The following is a 21,557-nucleotide window of genomic DNA, read 5'->3' on the forward strand; positions in this document are numbered from 1 at the left end:
TAAGGAACGAGTCTCCATCTCAGGGATATTTACTGTAAACATGAGTGCAGTGCTTTATTTAGGCACATTAAAGTACATCCCCAAGCCTCTTGTTTTTATTGGCACTGATTACATTCCATCCAAAATTAAACCCATTGTATGGAATAGGGACTAAATAAGAAGGAAAGATTTTGGATTTTTTTCTTTAAGTTCTGGTTTGAATGAGAATACAGAATTTCCAGCTGTAATTTAATTGTTTTTTACGCGATCATAGGTACCCTCTTTATGTTATAGGAAGGTTCTATATAGGATGTCTTGCAAATTTATACTACCACATTATAGTGCATAGAGATGTCTCTTGTTTTCAAGGGTATTTACGCTCTACCTACTGGATAGAGCACAGAATAAGCATTACTTAACCATGAAATATTTTTTTCCCCACTGATGCTCATTTGAGCTTTGGTTTGCATGTCAATGTAAACCTTTCACCTGCGTGTCTATTTTCTGGCATATACATACTTCTTTATGTTTTTGTGATTATATTTACACTTCAGAAATCTCACTGTGACATCTTTTTTTTCAACTGGTGCCTTCAGATGATTGCGGGACGATATATTGTAATGTCTTTTGGCTTTTCCCGGTTAGGGGTCGCCACAACAGAACTCTGGTCCGCTAATGATTGGCAGTGGATTTTTACGATGCCGAGTTGCCAGCCCGATGCCCAACCTTCAAAGAAGGCACACCCATTCACGCACGCACCTACCTGCATGTCTTTAAAAGTCACTCGACTGCAGGGAGGACATGCAGACTCCACACAGAAGGCATACCAGCCGAGAATCGAACGGGAGAACCTCTTGCTGTGAGGCGACAACGCTATCCGCTGTACCACCGCGGCCCTTAGTGGGACGCTGTATATGTTCCTGAATAGTGGCACTTGTTATTTTACCCACTGGCGAAGCCAGTCTGGGTGTGTTTAGAGCTGCTGTTTAATAAACTTTCATGCTGCATTTTTAGTCCTTGGTTGCTGGATTTTTTTTTTGCACTTTTTTTTTATCCCTGAAGCCTGTAAGGACTGTTCCCATGCTGGATTCTATCTGGTGCACACACACTCATGCTCACTAGTGTGTATGGACAACTGGCGTACGGTAACAGCAAAATAATCAAAAAGGAATGATCTAATATCCTACTTGTTGGTCACAGTAGGAGCAAGATCACATGATAGGAAACATTTCCTAGCCATACTAAGCACTGCTGTTGCATGATCTCACAGTATGTTCACGGTTTAATTGTTTTGTTGTTGAGGATGTGAGAACAGAACAGATTTCACCCATGGCTGTGCTGACCTCTCATCACAGGACAGTAACTTACAAATATTGTAAAACCAGAGAAACATTAGCCCTGAATGGGCACCATTTCTTTTGTTGGCACCAACACGAAAACCCTTCCCAGTTTTCTAATACAGGATTTTCCAGTAGAACGCTTTTTTAACTCCATTAATACTTGCTGCACATCTTCAGAAAACAGGGGACTAAAAGATATTACGGTCAAATTATCCAGTCAGGTGTAGCTGTTTGGGTTGAGATATATCAAACACCCCTGAATCTTGCGTGAGTAAATCCAGTCTTATGAGGAAGCTTATGGCAATTTACACCTGGCCAATTCCAAAAGAAGGGATGATTTATTGAGTTGAGACCATTTATAAGTGCTAGCATTTGTGTTTTGGCCTGTTTTTTTTTTTTTTTTTGTCTCAAAGACACTGCACTTTTATGCCCACTTAAACTGCTCTAAGCACATCTAAGGCGTCTGTTGTGACCAACTGCTTTGGAGCAGGAAGGGCGAATGAGAGACACGGATTAAGAGAAATGTACTCTCTCTACCATATGGTCTCACTTTTTACTAGTTCGAGAACTGAGAACTGGAATTTGGAAGAAAAAAAAAAAAAAAAAAAATCAATGGATGTTGATGCTGGGACCACACAGATTTCAGATACCGCTGTAGCTTTCTCATGTGGAGTCTTGCAAGAGGTATCATTAGAATCATGGATGCCATGAAAGCCAGAATCCTGTTCCCTCTCAGAGACTGAAGTCTGACCAGAAAAAACATAAATAGATCGATATAGATCTATATATTTTTTTTTAAGTGGAAGGAAAGCCATTTGTACTGGTGTCCAGCAGGCACCCAAGAAAAAGTAATGTGAAAGGGAGTCAGAAAAGACTTTTGGATGTTCTCTTGGAATTCCAGCCTATGTAGGATATCCCTTGCCCAAAAGAGATTCTTGACACTTGAAAAATACTCTGCAAAGATAGGCAAGTTATCTAAATATGGAAAAATGTGGATACCCTGCAGTCCTCACTGGGCTATCATGGGAGCAAGACACTTTGTGAACACTCCTGGAGCAGAGAACAGCCAAATGGCAATGCAGAGAACTAATTATGCGACTTGAGAAACAGAAGCTAAATTACACAGTTAATATTTTTCTTCACAAGAGGAAACCAAAGCTAAAACATTCCTAGTACTTTCACAACTGGCCAGGATTAACTTCAGCATATGCCCCTGGCAGTTTAGAATTCTAATAATTAAAGTTGCAGAAAGCATACACATTTTCCTAAATTTATCAATAGCTTTCCTATCCTTATCAGAAGGAGATGGATATGAGTTAAAGTGGTTAGCAACAGTTGGGTTCACTGAAGCTATAGCTGCTGGATCAGGGCTGGGATTGGTTTATAAAAGCTTAAAAGTTGGAACTTGCTATATGCTTTTTTTTAGGGGCAGGAGGCTGACTGTCAGGGGAAACTGGACACAGTGACAGAAACATCCTCAAAAGCTTACAAAACTGGGGTATAGGTGAAAGTTCTGGAAATTCCAGCTGCAATAAATCATAATAATTTCTGAGGGACTGAGAAACCTCACTATCCTCCCACTGAAAACATTTATTCATTCTGGAAATAGTCCTGAGAGAAAGAATCCCTCAGAGAGAGAATCAGACACCACACACTTTAGAATCTGAATCAGAAACTCTAGGAGAAAAGACACTGCATCTGTCCCCTTCATATTCTACTGCAGGATAAATTTCTTAAATCAGATAAAAAGGAATGAACACATTTTTCTTTTACCAGAAACCTCCTTGTAAGAAGGGTTAAAGGCCAAAACAAAGCCCTGACCCAAGTCTAATAAATTACTCCTGTCCAGAGTAACTAACACAGGAGAAGACAAAGGATTAGTTTCCACAGTCTCTTTTTGACAGATATTTGAGAAGAAATAGACCTAGTATTACCAGCAACAACTTCCCCAGGGATGGGCCCAACATTCTGGCTAGAAAGATGTACATTCCCTCCCCCTTCACCCAAGACAGCCAGGAATAACTCTCCCTTGCCCATTAAGGGGACCTCAACAGCTGTAGAGGAAGTGCCCGACCCTAGGTGCATGGTGGCTGTATTATGGACTACACCAGTGGCATCCAAAGAAAAAGATTAGTGATCTGAGGAACCAGCTTTGACCACAGCAGTCACCCACCTAAGGATGAGACAAATTACCAGCCTGCTATGCTGGGAAAGGCTGCTTAACAATTCTGTGTGTGGCTGAAAGAAGGTCTGACCAAAGAACCAGTATACTGTTCCACTGTCAAGCCAAAAATAGTGCCAGATTCCTATCAAGGCTTATCAGCAACAGAAAAGTATAAAATAAAGAAACCTTTCCACAAAAAATGCAGTAAAAAAATCATTTTAAACATGTTTTCCCCAAAAGTAAAATAAACACAGTTTCTCCATGGAAAATGTAGTTTTGAACAACTTTTGATACTAAAAGTAAAAAAGTGCACTCCTGTTTTAAAGTACACAAAAGTTTCCTAGTTTAAAACTACTTCTCAAAGTACATTTTTAACCAGGGGGGGGGGGGGAGTACAGTAGAAGGTTTTTTCCTCTGAAGTGAACATCTGCCCAGCAACAGACAGCATTAGCAGATTGATCCTCGAAAAGCCTGTCAAGGGGAGATCGGAGCAGTAGAAAAGCTCAAGCTCAAACATGACTTAGTCAGCTCATCTCAAGCTCATTAATGGTTTAAGCACACGGAAGGTGTCCTGAATCTTTAGAATCTGTCCAGCTGTCGTATCCTACGCAGGACATGATCCATATAAGCTTATGCTACTGCAGCAGTGATCATAATGATGAACCTCCCTCTCTCCCCTTTGTCTATAATCAGTCGGTGGTCAAATCTGTAGGGGAGTTCTGATTCCTCCTCTTACACATCCTCTTAGTAACACCCAGAGATGCCTCATTTGAATGTAATGAGGAATCTAGTCTGAAAGCCATCATCCTACCTCTGCACTGCTTTCTTCCCCTCTTGCTCTTCTGTGATGGAGATGGCAGAGTAAAGGTTTCAAAACTGAGGGGCATCATGAAATGTGCAGATGTCAGAGCCAATTCCACAGGAATATCCACCATTCCCAGAGGTCCCCTCTCTATGGTTTCTATCTCTCGTTAATTGATGATGAGAACCTCAGCACAGACACATTTGGGCCAAACTGTTGCATCCAAACGGATTGGAACTCAATTGTCTACACTAGGTCTTGGTGTTGAGACCAGTGTCAACACTGAGGACAGCTTTGGTGCCAAGAATGTAAATGCCAACATCAAAATGGCTCAAGGAAACGTGGGTTCGGACTGGTGCCAACCTGTCAATGTTTAGAATCAGGGCCCTAGTGACCATAAGCACAGAGAAATTCAGCACTAAAGTTAATAGTGCAAAAGGATGCAGATGACTAAGTCAGGCTCATGGGGTTGACGTCAGTGGCAGATTTGTAATCTTCACAACACCTGATGCTAGAAACAGGCCCAGGAAAGGATGGACAGACTGTGAAGAGACAGTGGGCCTTCTCTTGTCAGTCTGGAAACGGAGTGGGAAAGCAGGATGCCCAATTCTGTTTTTACCTTGACCAGTGCTCTCTTCTTCCTACATCAGTCAACCTGCAAGAGGGGACTATGGAATGACCTGCAGAGAAGTAGCGATATAACAGGGGAAATGTCTAACTATCCTGATAACTTTTGTCCAAGAAGAAACCGCTTACTCTCCTTGTACAAGGAAAGTCCTTCCCAACTACCATAATTGCCAAATGAAAAATACTCGGGAACAAAGTCTGAACAGCTCCATCTCAGATTGAATGCCAGACAGTCAATTTGCCTTTCTCCTCTTTTTCTTGCCCTTAGCAATGATCAAAGAATCACTAGATAATACCCATCTTAAAATTAGCTTATTCTTTCTTTCCTGTAAAGTTCTTGAGCCACACACATCTTATGTGCCAAAATAAAAATGGTGACCTGATGGGATGAAGAAAGGAACAAGCAAATAACACCTTTTCTGTTAAAAAAATATTCAAAAAATTCATTACAATTAAACAGCCAACCTAAATCATTGTCCTCAATTTCATCAATCCCTTCTTCCTATTTTTTTCTAAACAGACTAAGGGTATCACTTCAAAAGATAGGGACTAAAAATTATAGACCAAAGAAATCTAAAATAATGAACAAACCTGAGAGCACCTCTTGATGTTTGCAGGTGCATGGCAAATGAGATTCTGGAGAGGGAAGATCTGCAGTCTTATGGGAATGACTAAGAGTTCCAAGCCCGAAACTCTCAAAAATACCAAGTAACTGCTGCTTGTGGCTGCCATTCCCATTGTTGAAACGAACAAACAGGATGATATAAGATACAGCTTTGTGGTTCATTTGCATTACACTTCCTAGTCACGCACCTGTTCATTTTCATTTTTGGATTGAAAAATGTCTCCGTTTTCTGAGGGGTGGAATAATTGGGTAGAAGCTGGATATTAGTGCCTCCCTCCTTCATTATTTCAGGACAGCTTTTTTCTGGAGGGAAAATAAACACCATCAGTAATGTAAAACCTCCATTAAATGCAATAATTAATCAAAAAGTTACAGCTCTAGCTCCTAAAATGGACAGTGTAGGTAGGTGCTACACAACCTAGGTTCCTGTTTTTATCATCCCTCTCAGAAAACAAATGAGTTGTGTGACCAATAAATACAGCGAGATCACCACCTAAATATATTCCTTTAATTCTGAACTATTAATTCAGCAATATACTTGACTACACATGTATAAACTCCCCAGTTGCAATACCTACATCAGAAGCATCTCCCTCCACCAGCATTACTGATGGCATACAAAGCTAGCAAGTCTTTTCAAGGAGTTCTAAAGTTTTCCACAAGGCATTTCACAAACACAGACTCAAAGGAAATGTGGTTAAAAGAAGTACTCTCACAGTCTAGTCTTTTCCCTGACCTCCCAATGCAGGATGAATCCTGCTAATTTGAAGTCTGAACTAGTTTCGCCATTAGCTCCTGTCATAACAGTCATGAAATTAAATATGGTATTTACTAGTTACACAAGAAATTTGAGTAACACCCACTGGAATGAAACAGCAGGCAAATATTCACTAGAAATTCAGACATTTCTTTTTAACATACTGTTTACATAAAAAAAAAAACACAGTTTACATGAGTTGAAGATATTTTTCAATTGCTGCTAAGGGACAAATTCCTGACATCCACTCTGTTTCCCTCAAGAACACTGCCTCAAAATAACACCGATTCTGGACTATATTAACAGGGCATTACCACGAAAAAGCAGCTACACAGCATCCTGCTGAGCGTATACAAAGCTACCAACATTCTGAGACAAGACATTAGGAATGACTCAACCACTGCAATCTTTTCCACAGTACATGTAAAGCACACCTTGGACACCCCCTATCAAATCAGAGTAATGCCTAGAATACAAAAAAAGACAGCACAGCAGCTAATTTTCTAGGTTCATCTGCTTGACGTACTTGAGGAAAAATCAAATACACAAGGAAAACCAATTACTGGAAACTCAGAATATCCAGTAAATATCGTTTTTCTGCTGTGGTACGTAGGACAGAAAGCATTATCTCCTATGCTGTTTAGCCTTCCTTACTACCTGGCAAGCAATCAACATCATGCCCTGTAGAACCAAGAGAATCAGAAGGGCCTTCCTTCACCTGTTCCAGGAAGTTTCACTTCTGGACAGTTTAGCAGTTTGGAAGAACACAGGCCATGCTAGACACTGGCCTGAACTGTATCTCCTGTGCAGAAGAAATGCTGCATTGGTGGTGTAATTTATCAAGTCAAGCAAGGTGTTACACATGTTTCTGCTTAAACAAGGAAGGGGCAAACTAAACACTGCAGTAACATCACTTAAATACTTACATGCGGAATGCCAGACAAGAAGGTAAAAATAAGAGCTGAAATGCATAAGCTTTTGATGAACAGAGATCATGCATGCATTACATCACTCTATAGCTACTGCAGTTCAAACAGCAGACATGCCTAATTTATACCCATCATCCCTTCACAATCCACCAGGGGGAGTCTTGCACAGTAGGCCATCATCCAAAAAGACATCAGAGGTTCCTTGTGCTCACACTGACATCTGGCCAAGAAAGCATTTTTTTTTTTTGTATTCGGCTCTAACACCACCACCTGATGGTGACATGCCCACCAGTGTCACCATAGGGGCAATCTACACTCTCCCATGTCCTTCACATGTGAGAGAGGGAGCTACTGTTATCAGCTTGGGCAGCCACAGTGCATACCTTTCCCAAGCAACTGTTGCATTCAGTGTTATGAGTCACCTCTGCTACATTACAATGGAGTGGTAAATACAGTCACAGCCAGGAATCACCATCCTCTCTGCTATGAAAGTTACCCTGCTTGCTGCCCGAGCCAATAATCAAACTCTTGTTAGCTGGGTCATACTCAGGGCTTTATCCGCACATGCCAACAGACTGGTTTCCCAAAATCACAAGTTTTAAGCTGGGTTTTCCAAGAGTAACCCAGTCACATGCACAGCATTCAGATATACATGGATGGCTACTGGCCTTTTCTCTCTCTCTTTTTTTCTTTTTAATTCCAAAAGCTCTACACAATAAGCTTTGCATTATTCTAGGTTGCAGTGTTACTGGTGTAATGGGTAGCACACTTGCCTTTGGTGCTGAAAGACCAAAAGATTGTGGGTTTTAGTCCCACTCCAGGTAATTGGATTGCTGACACTGCAATGCAGCTTAGAAAGGTGCTGAACTCCTAAGTGCGTCATCTTTCAAGATAAGCAAATAGGACCTCCATTTAACAAGTTGATGGAAGCTCATTTGGACGTAGAAGATCCCATGGCATATATCGAAAAGAGTAGGGGTGCTGTATTGACATTTTTACATTATTTTGTAGCATATAAAAATTAAATCAATTATTTACACATACTTTTTACATTCATACTTAAACACAAACGATTAAACAGTTCTATTTATTTCATAATTTTTTCCCCTTTTTTATTTATCTCTATCCCCCCACCTTTTTCCATAACCATCTTAGTATTTTATCCCACTTACCAATATCGCATTTTTTACTTTATCATACAGACATATCATACTTACACATTTAAACCCTTCCCATATTTATTACTTTTTAAACTTTTCCCAATTTTTTAAAAATTTTTTGCAATCCAAAAAACAATGTTTTGCTGTTTCTTCTTCATTACAGTAACATATCCTTAGCTCCATCGTCTTATATTTGATATTCCCTTTCACCATTAACTTTTCTAATAAATTTGTCCACAAAAAATCCTTTGCTTCATAAAAAATGTCAAACTTTTTTTTATTTTATTGCTTTTTTTCATTATCTTTTAATTCATTCCATGGGTATATCATTTTTTTCTAAAATCATATTATACCATTCTTTTTCTTTTTAACCGACTTACTTTTAACTTCCATAATTTCATTTTGTCATATTTTTTTTTTCACATTCTTTCCTGACTTTTCCTCCCTTGTGTTTTCTTTTTCATATAGCATCTTGCCTATCATTTATTTTTGGCTTTCTTTTACCTTTCTCATTATCCAAAACAAAGGCATTTATGCTTTTTAAATTTGAACCACTTTCTTCTTTTTTTAAACTATAAATTATGCCTCTTCTCATCGGTGTCAGCCTTGAACCCCAAATAAAGCAAAAAAACTCAAATAACTTTTTTAATTTGCTTGGGAAACCTATATAGTCCTCTAAATGTTATTTTTCAGCATGCGTGTCTTTTTTTGAAACACTTTTCCATCAAGTTAACAAACTTTGTTCCAGTATCTCTCGCTCTATCCACTGAATTATTACACTTCCACGTTCACAAAATGTCACTCCCAAGACCTTTACTTCCTTTCTTGTGAAATATATGCCACTTATTTTTTTATCTCACAAAATCCCTTGCACTTCATCTCGTTTATAACTAACTGCAGGTCAGCCTTTTTCTCTCTCTCAAGCTTTTCAATCCTTGTTACAACCTCACTTATCCATCCCTTGTTTTTGTTATCAGAACTAAATCTGCATGTGTCATAAATACTGATAATATAACATTTCCTTCCATCTAGTACCTTGCCTCCCTCATTTCATACATGCATGCATATCTGTACTACTGCATTACATTACTGATAAAATAAGCACATATTTATCCGGCATCCCTGTTTTACTCCCCTCTTAATACTTTTTCCTCAAGCCAGCTATTTATCATAACTTGTACCATGAATTTTCATAACATTTCCTTATTACATTAACATTTTTTATCCTATACCATATGCCTCTAAAATCTTCCACATTGTTTCAAGGTTCACTTTATCAGATGCTTTAGCTATATCAGATGCTATCAGTTTTGTTTATTTTCTTTCAATATCATCTCTACTACTTCTTTCATCCATCCTCCTTTTATACCATAATTCCCTTCCATTACCTCATCCAATAGTTTTTCTCCATCCTTTTTTGTAATATTTTCATAAATATTTTATATCAGTATTCTCTAGTGTTCTTGGCCTCTAATGTTTCTTATACTTTTTCTTCTTCTTTCGGCCTTTCCCATTAGGGGTTGCCACAATGGAACAAAGGTCCACAGAACAGTTGGCAGTGGAGTTTTACTGTGTAGAGTTGCCAGCCTAGCACCCAACCTTCCACACAATGCAAACATACTCACACCAAGGGCCAATTTAGCGTGTCCAATCCACCGTAGCACATCTTTGGGATGTGGGAGGAAACCCATGTGACTGCAGGGAGGATATGCAGACCCCACAGAAAAGGCTCCCCAGCTGAAAATCGAACCAGAGAACCTGTTGCTGTGAGGCAGCAACTTTAACCGACGCACCACCGCAGGTTTTCTTTCATCCTTTTTCCATATAAATTTTATGATTCTACCATGTCTTCTTTCATTACACCTTCCCTTCAGCCATTCATTTAAAATCCTAAAAAAAACTTCTCTCATCTTTACTCATTTCCTTATAAGACTCACAGCATCTAGTACCAGCACAGATTCATTCTTACTTTCTTTTGCCACCTTCCCTACTCCTATAATTTTTCTAAAAAAAATCCTTACATTTTCAGATGTGTTTTTTTTTTCACTTTCCATTCTTCTTGCCCGACCATTTCCTCTTTCTCATACATCTTTTACAAAACGTTCTACTATCTCCATAGTATCTTTTTTGTACATTTCCCTTGCCATCTAGGCTAACATCCATCCTTCCTTCTCTCATTTCTTCTTTCGGTAAATAAGGGGAAATCTCTTTCCTTTTCTGAAAAAATGTGTATGTATTAATGTATTATCATTTTCACTTTTTTGTATTATTTTTATGCATGTTTTTCCATTTCCCTTATTTTGTCACTTCCTTTGTTTACCTCTTTCATAATTTTGTAAGATTTCTTTACATTTCATCATTTTGTTTTGGTCTTCTTTCCATTTCTAAATATATTGTTTATACTTCTGCTTATAAAGAACCCACTATTTCCATTTTTTTTTATAAAATGTTCTCTGCCATATGATTTTTCCATGATTTCTCTATTTCTTTCTCATTTTTAAAGTCTGTAGTCACTCTTTCTCCTTCATTATTTCACCATCTTCCCCTATTCTATCTAGCCCATACTGCTGAATGATCTGAAAACTCTTGCCACCTGTACCCCCTTTTCTTTCATGCTTTTAGAAGTATATAATCATTTTGTCTTAAAAATTCCTTTTACATGTTCATTCTCGATTTGTTCCTAATTTTAAATCTCCACACTTTAGTAAATCAATTAACATATCTTGTTACTTTTCCCTTTTCGTCAGGCTATAGTTAAAATCACCTACCATCAATATTAGCATATTTACTAACACAAATTTTTTGACTTCTTCATAACAGCTGCTCTCTCTCTGTCATATTCGTATATGCACAAGATACTACTAATCTTGTACATTTTTGTCCATTCTCACATTACTACCCTTCCCTGTTGCATCTTAAATTCTTATTTCTTTGTTTATAATTCCTAATCTAGAACATGTCTCATTTCCTACAGACCATACAATCTGTCCCCTTCCCCATACTGCCTGCATTCTTTTCCTTTCTTAGTCTATTTCTTAGTCATTTTCTAACCTAGATCATAAAACAAAGCAGGAAACCCTCACCAGCCCAAATATAAAACACGTAGAAACAGTAAAAACTTTGATACTGCTATATTCCAGAATTAATTAAAAGCAGTTGACTGGTCAAAACTAAAAAAAATCTAACATTAGAGGAGGCCACAGACCACTTTAACACTAAATTCCTAAGGATCCTTGATTCCCATGCTCCAGCACATACAATAAAAACTAGATCAAATACAGCACCATGGCTCACAAAAGATACCAAAGCTAAAATCAAAACCAGAAAGAGCCTGGGCCAGATGGAGAACAACTAAAGCCCCACTTGACCATCTAAAATATCGTCAACTCAGGAATGATACAAAAAAATCTATTTTACTGGATAAAAAAAGCGTCTACCAAAATCTACAAAAACAATATAATAACCCTCAAATGTTCCGGGCAGGCTTAAATCAACTACTTTGTCCAGGTCATTCCACCACCCCAACCCCGGCTAACTACACACACAGTTCCCCAGAGACCATAGCTAGCACCTTTAATAACTTTTTCACTGAAACAATCCAATCCCTAGCAAATCAACTAACCCCCTCTAACTTACACCACACGCCTAATCTACCCAGTAATCACCCTGAATTTAGCTTCCAACCAATATCAACTAGTTTTATCAAAACACTTCTAAAAACTAAAATCTACCATCCTCACTGCTGACCTCCTCCCCGCAGAGTACCTACAAATAGCTGCAGATGACATTGCATATCCCATTTCTACCCTCAAAAATAGAACCTTATCCGAAAATGCTATCCCCTCCCTCTGGAAAATATCTTAAGTCATCCCACTTCATAAAGGTGAAAACTCTACAGACATATCCAACTATAGACCCATTGTCATTCTTTCCCCACTAGCCAGTTATAATGGAGAAATGTGCACACAAGCAACTAATGCAACACCTTACACAGAATAAATTACTATCCAACTCCTAGCATGGTTTCAGGCCATACCACAGCACCACCTCAGCCCACCTTTCCTTTACTACTGCCATAAACCAAAACAGGATTGACAATAGGCTAACATCTGCCCTCTTTCTTGACCTATCAAAAGCCTTTGACATGGTCAACCATGAACTCTCATTCTTTCACTAAACTTTATTTCCCTCAACAAGACTACTATCCAGTGGTTCCAGTCCCACTTGACTGGTAGACAATAGACGGTACTATGGCAGGGCAAACTCTCCAGCCAGCTACCTCTCACACTTGGTGTCCCTCAAGGGTCCATACTAGGTCCACTACTCTTCTCTATTTTTATCAACAACCTTCACACTGCTATCCCTAAGGCTACCTACATTCAATATGCAGATGATTCCACTCTGATCTGCTCAGCCATCTCCCCATCTGAACTGCAAACCTTAACCCAAAATACATTTAATACTATCGAGAAATGGCTCACCCACCAACACCTACTTCTGAACCCCAATAAAACTAAACTTCTACTCTTCTCCTCCACTAGTAGATCCACCACATTTCCATTCTCTGTCACATCTAACAATGGTACCACTATTTCCCCAGATAATCACACCAAACTGCTAGGGGTTATCATAGACAACCTCAAATTTGACCTACAGGTCAATAAAACCATACACACCATCAATAAGAAGCTTGGATCACTGCACAGAAACAAGACATTTTTAACCCCACTGGCTAGGACTGCAATTGACCGATCACACCTACTCTCTACTCTTTTATATGCCTCGCCTGTACTGTCAAACCTCAACAAATCCGAACTAGGTAAGCTTTCCCATAGCTAATCATATTGCCAGATTCACCACTGGCTCCACCTATAGAACCCACCACTGCCAGAACCTTAAACAACCAGAGTGGCTATAAAATACAGTCATGTACACTCATAAATGTAGATGTTAGAGTGTATTCACTGTTGCTATCATCACATTTGGAGTTATCTGCCCTCAGTCGGCCTGATTATCAAAGTCTTGGGTCCTGCATCGGTTGCAGTCTCATCTTCCGTGACGTCAGGTAGTCAGGGGTATAAAGCATGCAGCCGATGCCATTACATCAGTTTTTCTTGCCCCAGATGTCAGGTGCCCCCCTTAATGGGAAGCAATTAAACATATATATATATATATATATATATATATATATATATATATATATATATATATATATAAAACCCAGACACTGGGGATGCACAAGCCAGTGCATTTCTTTGTGCCGGTCCCAAGCCTGGGTAAATGGGGAGGGTTGCATCAGGAAGGGCATCCTCTTCCAAATTACTTATGCGGAGAACATTTCATATTTCCATACCGGATTGGTCGAGGCCTGGGTTAACAACGACTATCACCAGTGCGGTTAGCCAACAGGGTGCTGGCGGAAATTGGGCTACTGTTGGCCGAAGGAGAAGAGGTGGGGGAAGGCATGCCCAAAGGCAGGAAGAGAGGAGGAAGGTTAGGAGTGTAGTAGTGAGGGTAGGAACTTTGAATGTTGGCAGTATGACTTGTATAGGGAGAGAGCTAGCTGATATGATGGAGAAAAGGAAGGTTGATATATTGTGCGTGCAAGAGACCAGATGGAAGGGAAGTAAGGCCAGGTGCACAGGAGGCGGGTTCAAATTTTTCTATCATGGTGTGGATGGCAGGAGAAATGGGGTAGGGGTTATCCTAAAGGAACAGTATGCCAAGAGTGTTTTGGAGGTGAAGAGAGTGTCTGATAGAGTGATATTTATGAAGCTTGAAATTGATGGTGTAATGATGAATGTTGTTAGTGCATATGCTCCACAAGTTGGGTGTGTGATGGACGAGAAAGAAAAATTTTGGAGTGAGTTGGATGAAGTGGTGGTGAGTGTACCCAAGGGTGAAAGACTAGTGATTGGAGCGGCCTTCAATGGGCATGTTGGTGAAGTGAACAGAGGGGATGAGAAAGTGATGGGTAAGTATGGTGTTAAGGAGAGGAATGCAGAAGGTCAGATGATTGTGGATTTTGCGAAAAGGATGGACATGGCGGTGGTGAATACGTATTTTAAGAAGAGGGAGGAGCATAAGGTGATGTACAAGAGTGGAGGAAGATGCACACAGGTGGATTATATCCTATGTAGGCGGGCCAGTCTGAAGGAGATTGGAGACTGTAAAGTGGTGACAGGGGAAAAAGTGTAGTTAAGCAGCAAAGAATGGTGGTCTGTAGGATGACGTTGGTGATCAAGAAGAGGAGGAGGAGTGTGAAAGTGCCAAGGATTAAATGGTGGAAGTTAAAAAAGGGTGATTGTGAGGTGGAGTTCAGGGAAGAGTTAAGACAGGCACTGGGAGGCAGTGAAGAGTTACCAAATAGCTGGGTAACTACAGCAGAGCTAGTAAGGGGGACTGCTAGAAAGGTGCTTGGTGTGACATCTGGACAGAGGAAGGAGGATAAGGAGACCTGGTGGTGGAATGAGGAAGTACAGGAGAGTATACAGAGAAGAGACTGGCGAAGAAGAAGTGGGATTGTCAAAGAGATGAAGAAAGTAGACATGAATATAAGGAGATGAGTCGCATGGCAAAGAGAGGTGGCGAAGGCTAAGGATAAGGCATATGGAGAGCTGTATGAGAGATTGGACACTAAAAAGAGGGAGAAAAGGACCTGTAACGATTGGCTAGACAGAGCTGGGAAAGATGTGCAGCAGGTAAGGGTGATAAAGGACAGTGAGGGAAACGTACTCACAAGTGAGAGAGTGTGTTGAGTATATGGAAAGAGTACGTTGAAGGGCTGATGAATGAAGAGAATGAGAGAGAGAAGGTCGGATGATGTGGGGATAGTGAATCAGGAAGTGAAACAGTGAAACAGATTAGCAAGAAGGAAGTAAGGACAGCTATGAAGAGGATGAAGAATGGAAAGGCTGTTGTCTGAGATGACATACCAGTGGAAGCATGGAGGTGCTTAGGAGAAATAGCAGTGGAATTTTTAACCAGATTGTTTAATGAAATTTTGGAAAGTCAGAGGATGCCCGAGGAGTGGAGAAAAAGTGTTTTGGTACCTATCTTTAAGAATAAGGGTGATGTGCAGAGCTGCAGTAACTACAGAGGGATAAAAATTGATCAGTCACAGCCTGAAGTTATGGGAAAGAGTAGTGGAAGCTAGGTTAAGAAGGGAGGTGATGATTAGTGATCAGCAGTATGGTTTCATGCCAGGAAAGAGCACTACAGATGCAATATTTGCTCTGAGTGTGTTGTTGGAGAAATACAGAGAAGGTCAGAAGGAGTTGCATTGTGTCTTTGTGGACTTAGAGAAAGCATATGACAGGGTGCCTTGAGAGGAGTTGTGGTATTATATGAGGAAGTCAGGAGTGGCAGAGAAGTATGTAAGAGTGGTACAGGATATGTACGAGGGTAGTGCGACATTGGTGAGGACTGTGGTGGGAGTGACAGATACGTTTAAGGTGGAGGTGGGATTACATCAAGGATCAGCTCTGAGCCCTTTCTTATTTGCAGTGGTGATGGACAGGTTGACAGAGGAGATCAGACAGGAGGCCCTGTGGACTATGATGTTTGCAGATGACATTGTGATCTGTAGTGAGAGTAGGGACCAGGTTGAGGAGACCCTGGAGAGGTGGAGATATGCTTTAGAGAGGAGAGGAATGAAGGTCAGCAGGGCTAAAACAGAATATATGTCTGTAAATGAGAGGGACGGTTGAGGAATGGTGAGGATGCGGGGAGTAGAGACGGTAAAGGTGGATGAGTTTAAGTACTTGGGATAAACAGTTCAGAGTAATGGTGAGTGTGGAAGAGAGGTGAAGAAGAGAGTACAGGCAGGGTGGAATGGGTGGAGAAGAGTGTCAGGAGTGATTTGTGACAGACTGGTACCAGTAAGAGTGAAAGGGAAGGTCTACAAGAGGGTAGTGAGACCAGCTATGTTATATGGGTTGGAGACTATGGCACTGACTAAAAGGCAGGAGTCTGAGTTGGATGTGGCAGAGTTAAAGATGTTAAGATTTGCACTGGGTGTGACTAGGATGGACAGGATTAGGGATCAGTACATTAAAGGGACAGCTCAGGTTGGACAGTTTGGAGACAAAGCAAGAAAGGCAAGACTGCGTTGGTTTGGCCATGTGCTGAGTAGGGATGCTGGGTATACTTGGAAAAGGATGCTAAGGATGGAGCTGCCATGTAAGAGGAAAAGAGGAAGACCTAAGATAAGGTTTATGGATGTGGTAAGAGAGGACATGCAGGCGGTTGGTGTAAAAGAGCATGATGCAGGGGACAGGAAGAAATGGAAACAGATGATCCGCTGTGGCGACCCCTAACGGGAACAGCCGAAAGAAGAGGATGATGATATATACATATACATATATACACACACACACACACACACACACACACATATATATACACACACACACACACACACACACACACACACACACACACACAAGGTTATACCTCCAACAAAAAAGCAAATACACCAAAAAGCTTTTAAGTATAGTAAAGGAGAATAGAGGTATAGCCAAAAGAATTCAGGGGGCTGGAGGGTAACCAGGACTGCAACAGTGAATACACTTGAACATCTACATTTATGGTAAATGTACACAACTGTACTATGTTCTTCATGTTTCACTGTTGCAGTCATCATATTTGGGTAGATTCCCAAAGCTATGGATGGGAGGAGGAATTTAGATAGCATTAGGACCAGCTAAAAGGCCCTGCAAGACTGCAGTGGCAAAGCCAGCTCTGGATTTAGAGAAAATTGGCAAATGGTAATGCTTGGTGAAAGTATGTACAGAACTCCAGGTAGCAGCTTCTAGGAGGTCTCTGGTAGGGACACCACTGAGAAAGGCTGTAGACGTAGATGCAACCCTGGTTGAATGGGGTCTAATCCCCTGTGGGATAGGTTTTCCATGGTGCTTATAGCAGAAATGAATGCAATGGCCTATCTATTTAGAAATGGTTTGCTTTGAAATAGCCTTCCCCTCTGCCCCTGCAGCAAATGCCACCGGCAGTTGTACAGATTTAATTTCAGGTTTAGCCCTGTCCAAGTAAAATCTAAGTAGTCTGTGCACATCTGAGTACAGTGTCCATTCCCCTTTGAGGATACGCACATGGGTAGTATGCCATTGAATATGAGCTGGCATTTTGAATTTGGGGAAAGCTCACCTGTGATGAAAGAAGATAACGTGTGTATGAGTGAATTAGAACTATTAGGTGAGCCAAAATTGTTATTAACAGCTAGTGACACAGGGGCATCCCGCATTATCACACAACAGTCTTTAGTTTGTGAGGATGCTTTTTCCCCTATGGATTCTACTAGTGAGATAATTATTAGTAATGGCGTTGGCAATGGTGATGCTGAGTTTGCTTCTTTGTTAAATGTTAGCTTGCGTTCTTTTCCTACTAGTCATAGTGGGGCTTCTATGCAATTAGATAATGATTATCAGCCTTTGACTAGTGATGTGAATTATCTGAATATGCAAGGTTCTGGGGATGTAGCTCCGATTATTGTGAATGAGTGTGGTATTGAGGAATTAATTCAAATAATTGATGGTGAAGCTGCAACAGCATATAATCATGGGCTCAGTAACCCTTTAATTATAGCTAATAGATATGATGATTTTAAGATATATAATTACTCCAGCAAAGTCATTAATGAGCGACAAGTGGAATTACTAGCTAAAGGGTTAACTTTTGTCCCCCTAGCTAGGGGTGTTTTGAGTGAAACTTTAGTTGACCTAAAAATGTTGGTGAGGAAAATTAATTTGAAATTGGTGTTTGATGGTGCAAACAGGAATGAAGCTGGTTTGATTTTAAAAAGACCAAGTAGGTATATGCTCCCTAGCAATGGTGTGATTAATGCCTATGAAAAGATTTGTGAATGTGATATTAGGGAGCACTTTAGGCAGGTGAGGTGTCCATATAACAAGCAGGCTTACAATACAATGGACAATTTAACTTTTGAAGAGCATGGGTTATTTGATGAATTAGCAAACGATGGAACTATCAGATTTATGAAGCCTGACAAGGGTAATGGTCTGGTGCTCACTGACAGGGTTGATTATGTAAATAGTATCATGGCATTGTTGGCGACGGATACTTATGAAGAAGTTAGCCTTAATGAACTTAATATTGCCTATAGTAAGGTCAATTTGTATATTGAAGATTTGCTTTGGCAGGGGCATATAAATGAAGGAGAGTACAGGTACCTGAATAATGATTATCCTCTGGTCAGCGGGATTTTTGGAATACCTAAGATCCACAAAGGTTTAAACAATTTGGCCTTCAGGCCCATTGTAGATGGGAAGCGCAGTAAAACTTGCTTTAAGTAAATTTTTGGATTTTGAATTACAAAAGGGTTTAAAGGAATTTGATTATATCACCAAAGACTCTTGGTCATTTTTGGAGAGGTTAAAAGGGGTTAAATTTACTAATGATACTATTATGATCACAATTGATGTTGTTAATTTGTTTTCTGTTATTCCCACTACAATAGGGCTTGAATGGTTGGAATGTCAGTTGCTAAAAACACGCTTGTTTGATCAGGATAGAATTAATTTGTTGGTGGGTTTAATGGAAGTCGTTCTCAACAACAATTTCATTCAGTTTGAAGGAAGTTACTACAAGCAGATAACTGGTGTTGCAATGGGGGCGGCTTGTGCCCCAGTGTATGCCAATTATGTTATGGCATACTGGGAGCAAGAATTTTTATTTACTAGCCGGTTTATGCCCCACGTTAGTTTCTACACCCGCATCCTAGATGATTTGTTTATCGTCTGGGATGGTGGAATTGATGAGTTTAGGGTATTCATGGATTACGTTAATAATTCTGTAGAATTTTTAAAATTTACCCACAATATGAGTAAGGTTGAAATTGACTACTTGGATGTGCATTTGACTGTTAACCCAGTTGATTTAGGATTGATATCCACCATTCATAGAAAGGCCACATTTTCAAATTCTTATTTGAACTATTCAAGCGGTCACCCTGACCATCAAAAGAAGGCAATTGTCAAAGGGCAGATGGTCAGGGCAGCGAGAATGACTAGTTTGGATGTTGACTTTCTTAAAGAAGTTGAATTTATTAAATTGATGTTCATTAGGCGTGGTTACCCGACAGCATTATGTAATTGCATTGCTGACGAGGTTAAATCAAAGAGGGTTAATGGTATTTATTGGGCTTTGTTACATGGGAAACCTGAGAATGGGCACGAACATGTGGCTATTAATATTGTGGACGGAAGGAGTGCTTGTATGGGTAACATTAATCCTGAGAGTGAAAGTTTATGCACGCAGGTTAGCAACGATAATCCACTATATTTTATTACGACCTATTCCTTTGATGCACCTCACATTGCTGAGATTGTTACCAGCAACTGGAAATTTTTAAAATTGGATCAATTGGTTAGTGGGAAGTTGGGGGTACCACCAAAATGTGTCTTTAGGAAAGGTCGTTCCTTCAAACAGTTATTGGAAAGGGATGATGCCCCACACACTGCTTCACACAGGAGTAGGGGTAACTAAGTGTGGTAGGTGTGGTGTATGTCACTTGATCAATGTAACTGGTGTGGAATTTAAAGTGGCTGGGGTTACAGTTAGGCCTGGGGCTCATTTTGATTGCTATAGTATGAGTGTGGTGTATGTGGCGCTGTGTATGCAGTGTCTGGCCTTTTATATTGGGAAGACGTGCAGGGCGTTTAGAGAACGAATTATTGAACATCAATCGGATATTAGATTGAAGAAAAAGACCAACGCTTTGTATAGGCATATGGATACCAACATTGGGCACACTTTTAAATTTAGTGTTATTCAGCAGATATTGGTAGACAATTATGGCAAAATGCTGGAGGTTCACTTAGACATATGTGAGATGAAATGGCAGCTGAAACTTAATGCACTGGAATTTCCAGGCATTAATGACTGCATTAGCATTATGCCTATTTTAAGATTAAAGAATATTTTAGGTTGAATTGTATCATGGGGTAACAACTACAATATTTAAAGCACATGATTATTTAATAACTGATTTATTGTGATGTTCATTTAAGTTTCTAATGTTTATTATTTTTTTATTTCATTATTTTTTTACGTTAGATGACTGTTTTTGTTAGATGATTCCTTTTGGGCTGTTTTTAATTTATGCATTTGTATACAGCCTTTTTAGTAATGTCTGTATTGTTGCTTTTATTTGGAATGCTGGCCTTCACAATAATTAATTCATTAATTGATTAATTGATCATCTGATGTCATTCGTAAGTATGTACAAAAGGTTGGGTTTTTACTTTCCTGCTGAGCCAGCAGGGTAGTGCATGGGGCCAGCTGTGACACACTGCGCAAGAGGGGGTTACCAGTGTTAGCGTGACCAGTCTGATGCAATCAGTATCATCCTTGGTTTGTCCTGTTTGATCTTTAGTAGTACTTTGGAGAGGAGAGGCAGAGGAGGAAAAGCATAAACTGATAGATTTTTCCAGCTGAAGGAGAGAGCATCCACTTTCTAAGCTTGTTTGTGGGGAGTTCTTGTGCATAATTTATCCAATTGGTAGTTCTGGGGGGAGGAGGCAAACAGGTCTATATCTGGGGATCCCCCATTTGTTGATCAACATGTTGAAAAAACTTTGTTTGCAGTTTCCATTCGTGTGGGTCCATGAGATTTCTGCTTATTTCGTCTGCCAGTGTATTTAGTTTTCCTGGCAAGAATTGAGCCTGTAGATGTACTTGGTAGCTCAAGGCTGTGTTCCACAGAGCCATGGCTAGTCTGCAGAGGGGGCAAAAATGGGTACCCCCTGCTTATGTGCCACATAACAGTGGTGTTTGTCTGTCTTTACCATTAATCGTCCTGGAAGAATGTGGTCCTTGAAGGCTGTCAGAGCATTCTGTACAGCTAACATTTCTTTTTGATTGATATGCAGGTGCATTTGACTTGGGTTCCATTTGCCCTGAATGCACTTCCCTGCCAGGTGAGCCCCCCATGCATAGCCGGATGCTTCGGTCGTTCGGGTTTGGGAGGCAGAGGGGTAGAGTGAATGGTAGTCCCTTGTTTTGGTGGCAGGCCTCTGCCCACCAAAGGAATTCTAACAGTAGGCAAGGTATGACAGCAATCATTGTTTCTAGATCCTGAGAATGTTGACACCATAGGCTTTTTAGATACCACTGCAGTTTCTTCATATGCAGTCTT

General features: G+C 40.1%; 1 protein-coding gene across 1 annotated transcript in view; it reads right to left on the reverse strand.

The window, feature by feature from the left end:
- Positions 1-21,557, reverse strand: part of TRMT1L (tRNA methyltransferase 1 like) — a 741,948-nt gene that overhangs the window by 395,194 nt on the left and 325,197 nt on the right. The window contains exon 7 of the mRNA XM_044085311.1: positions 5,726-5,840. Within this exon, the coding sequence (XP_043941246.1) occupies positions 5,726-5,840 (115 nt within the window). The remainder of the gene's footprint in view (positions 1-5,725; positions 5,841-21,557) is intronic.

Source organism: Protopterus annectens, chromosome 10.part0, assembly GCF_019279795.1.
Source record: "Protopterus annectens isolate FY-2018-M chromosome 10.part0, PAN1.0, whole genome shotgun sequence".
In the NCBI taxonomy this organism is placed as follows: Eukaryota; Metazoa; Chordata; order Ceratodontiformes; family Protopteridae; genus Protopterus; species Protopterus annectens.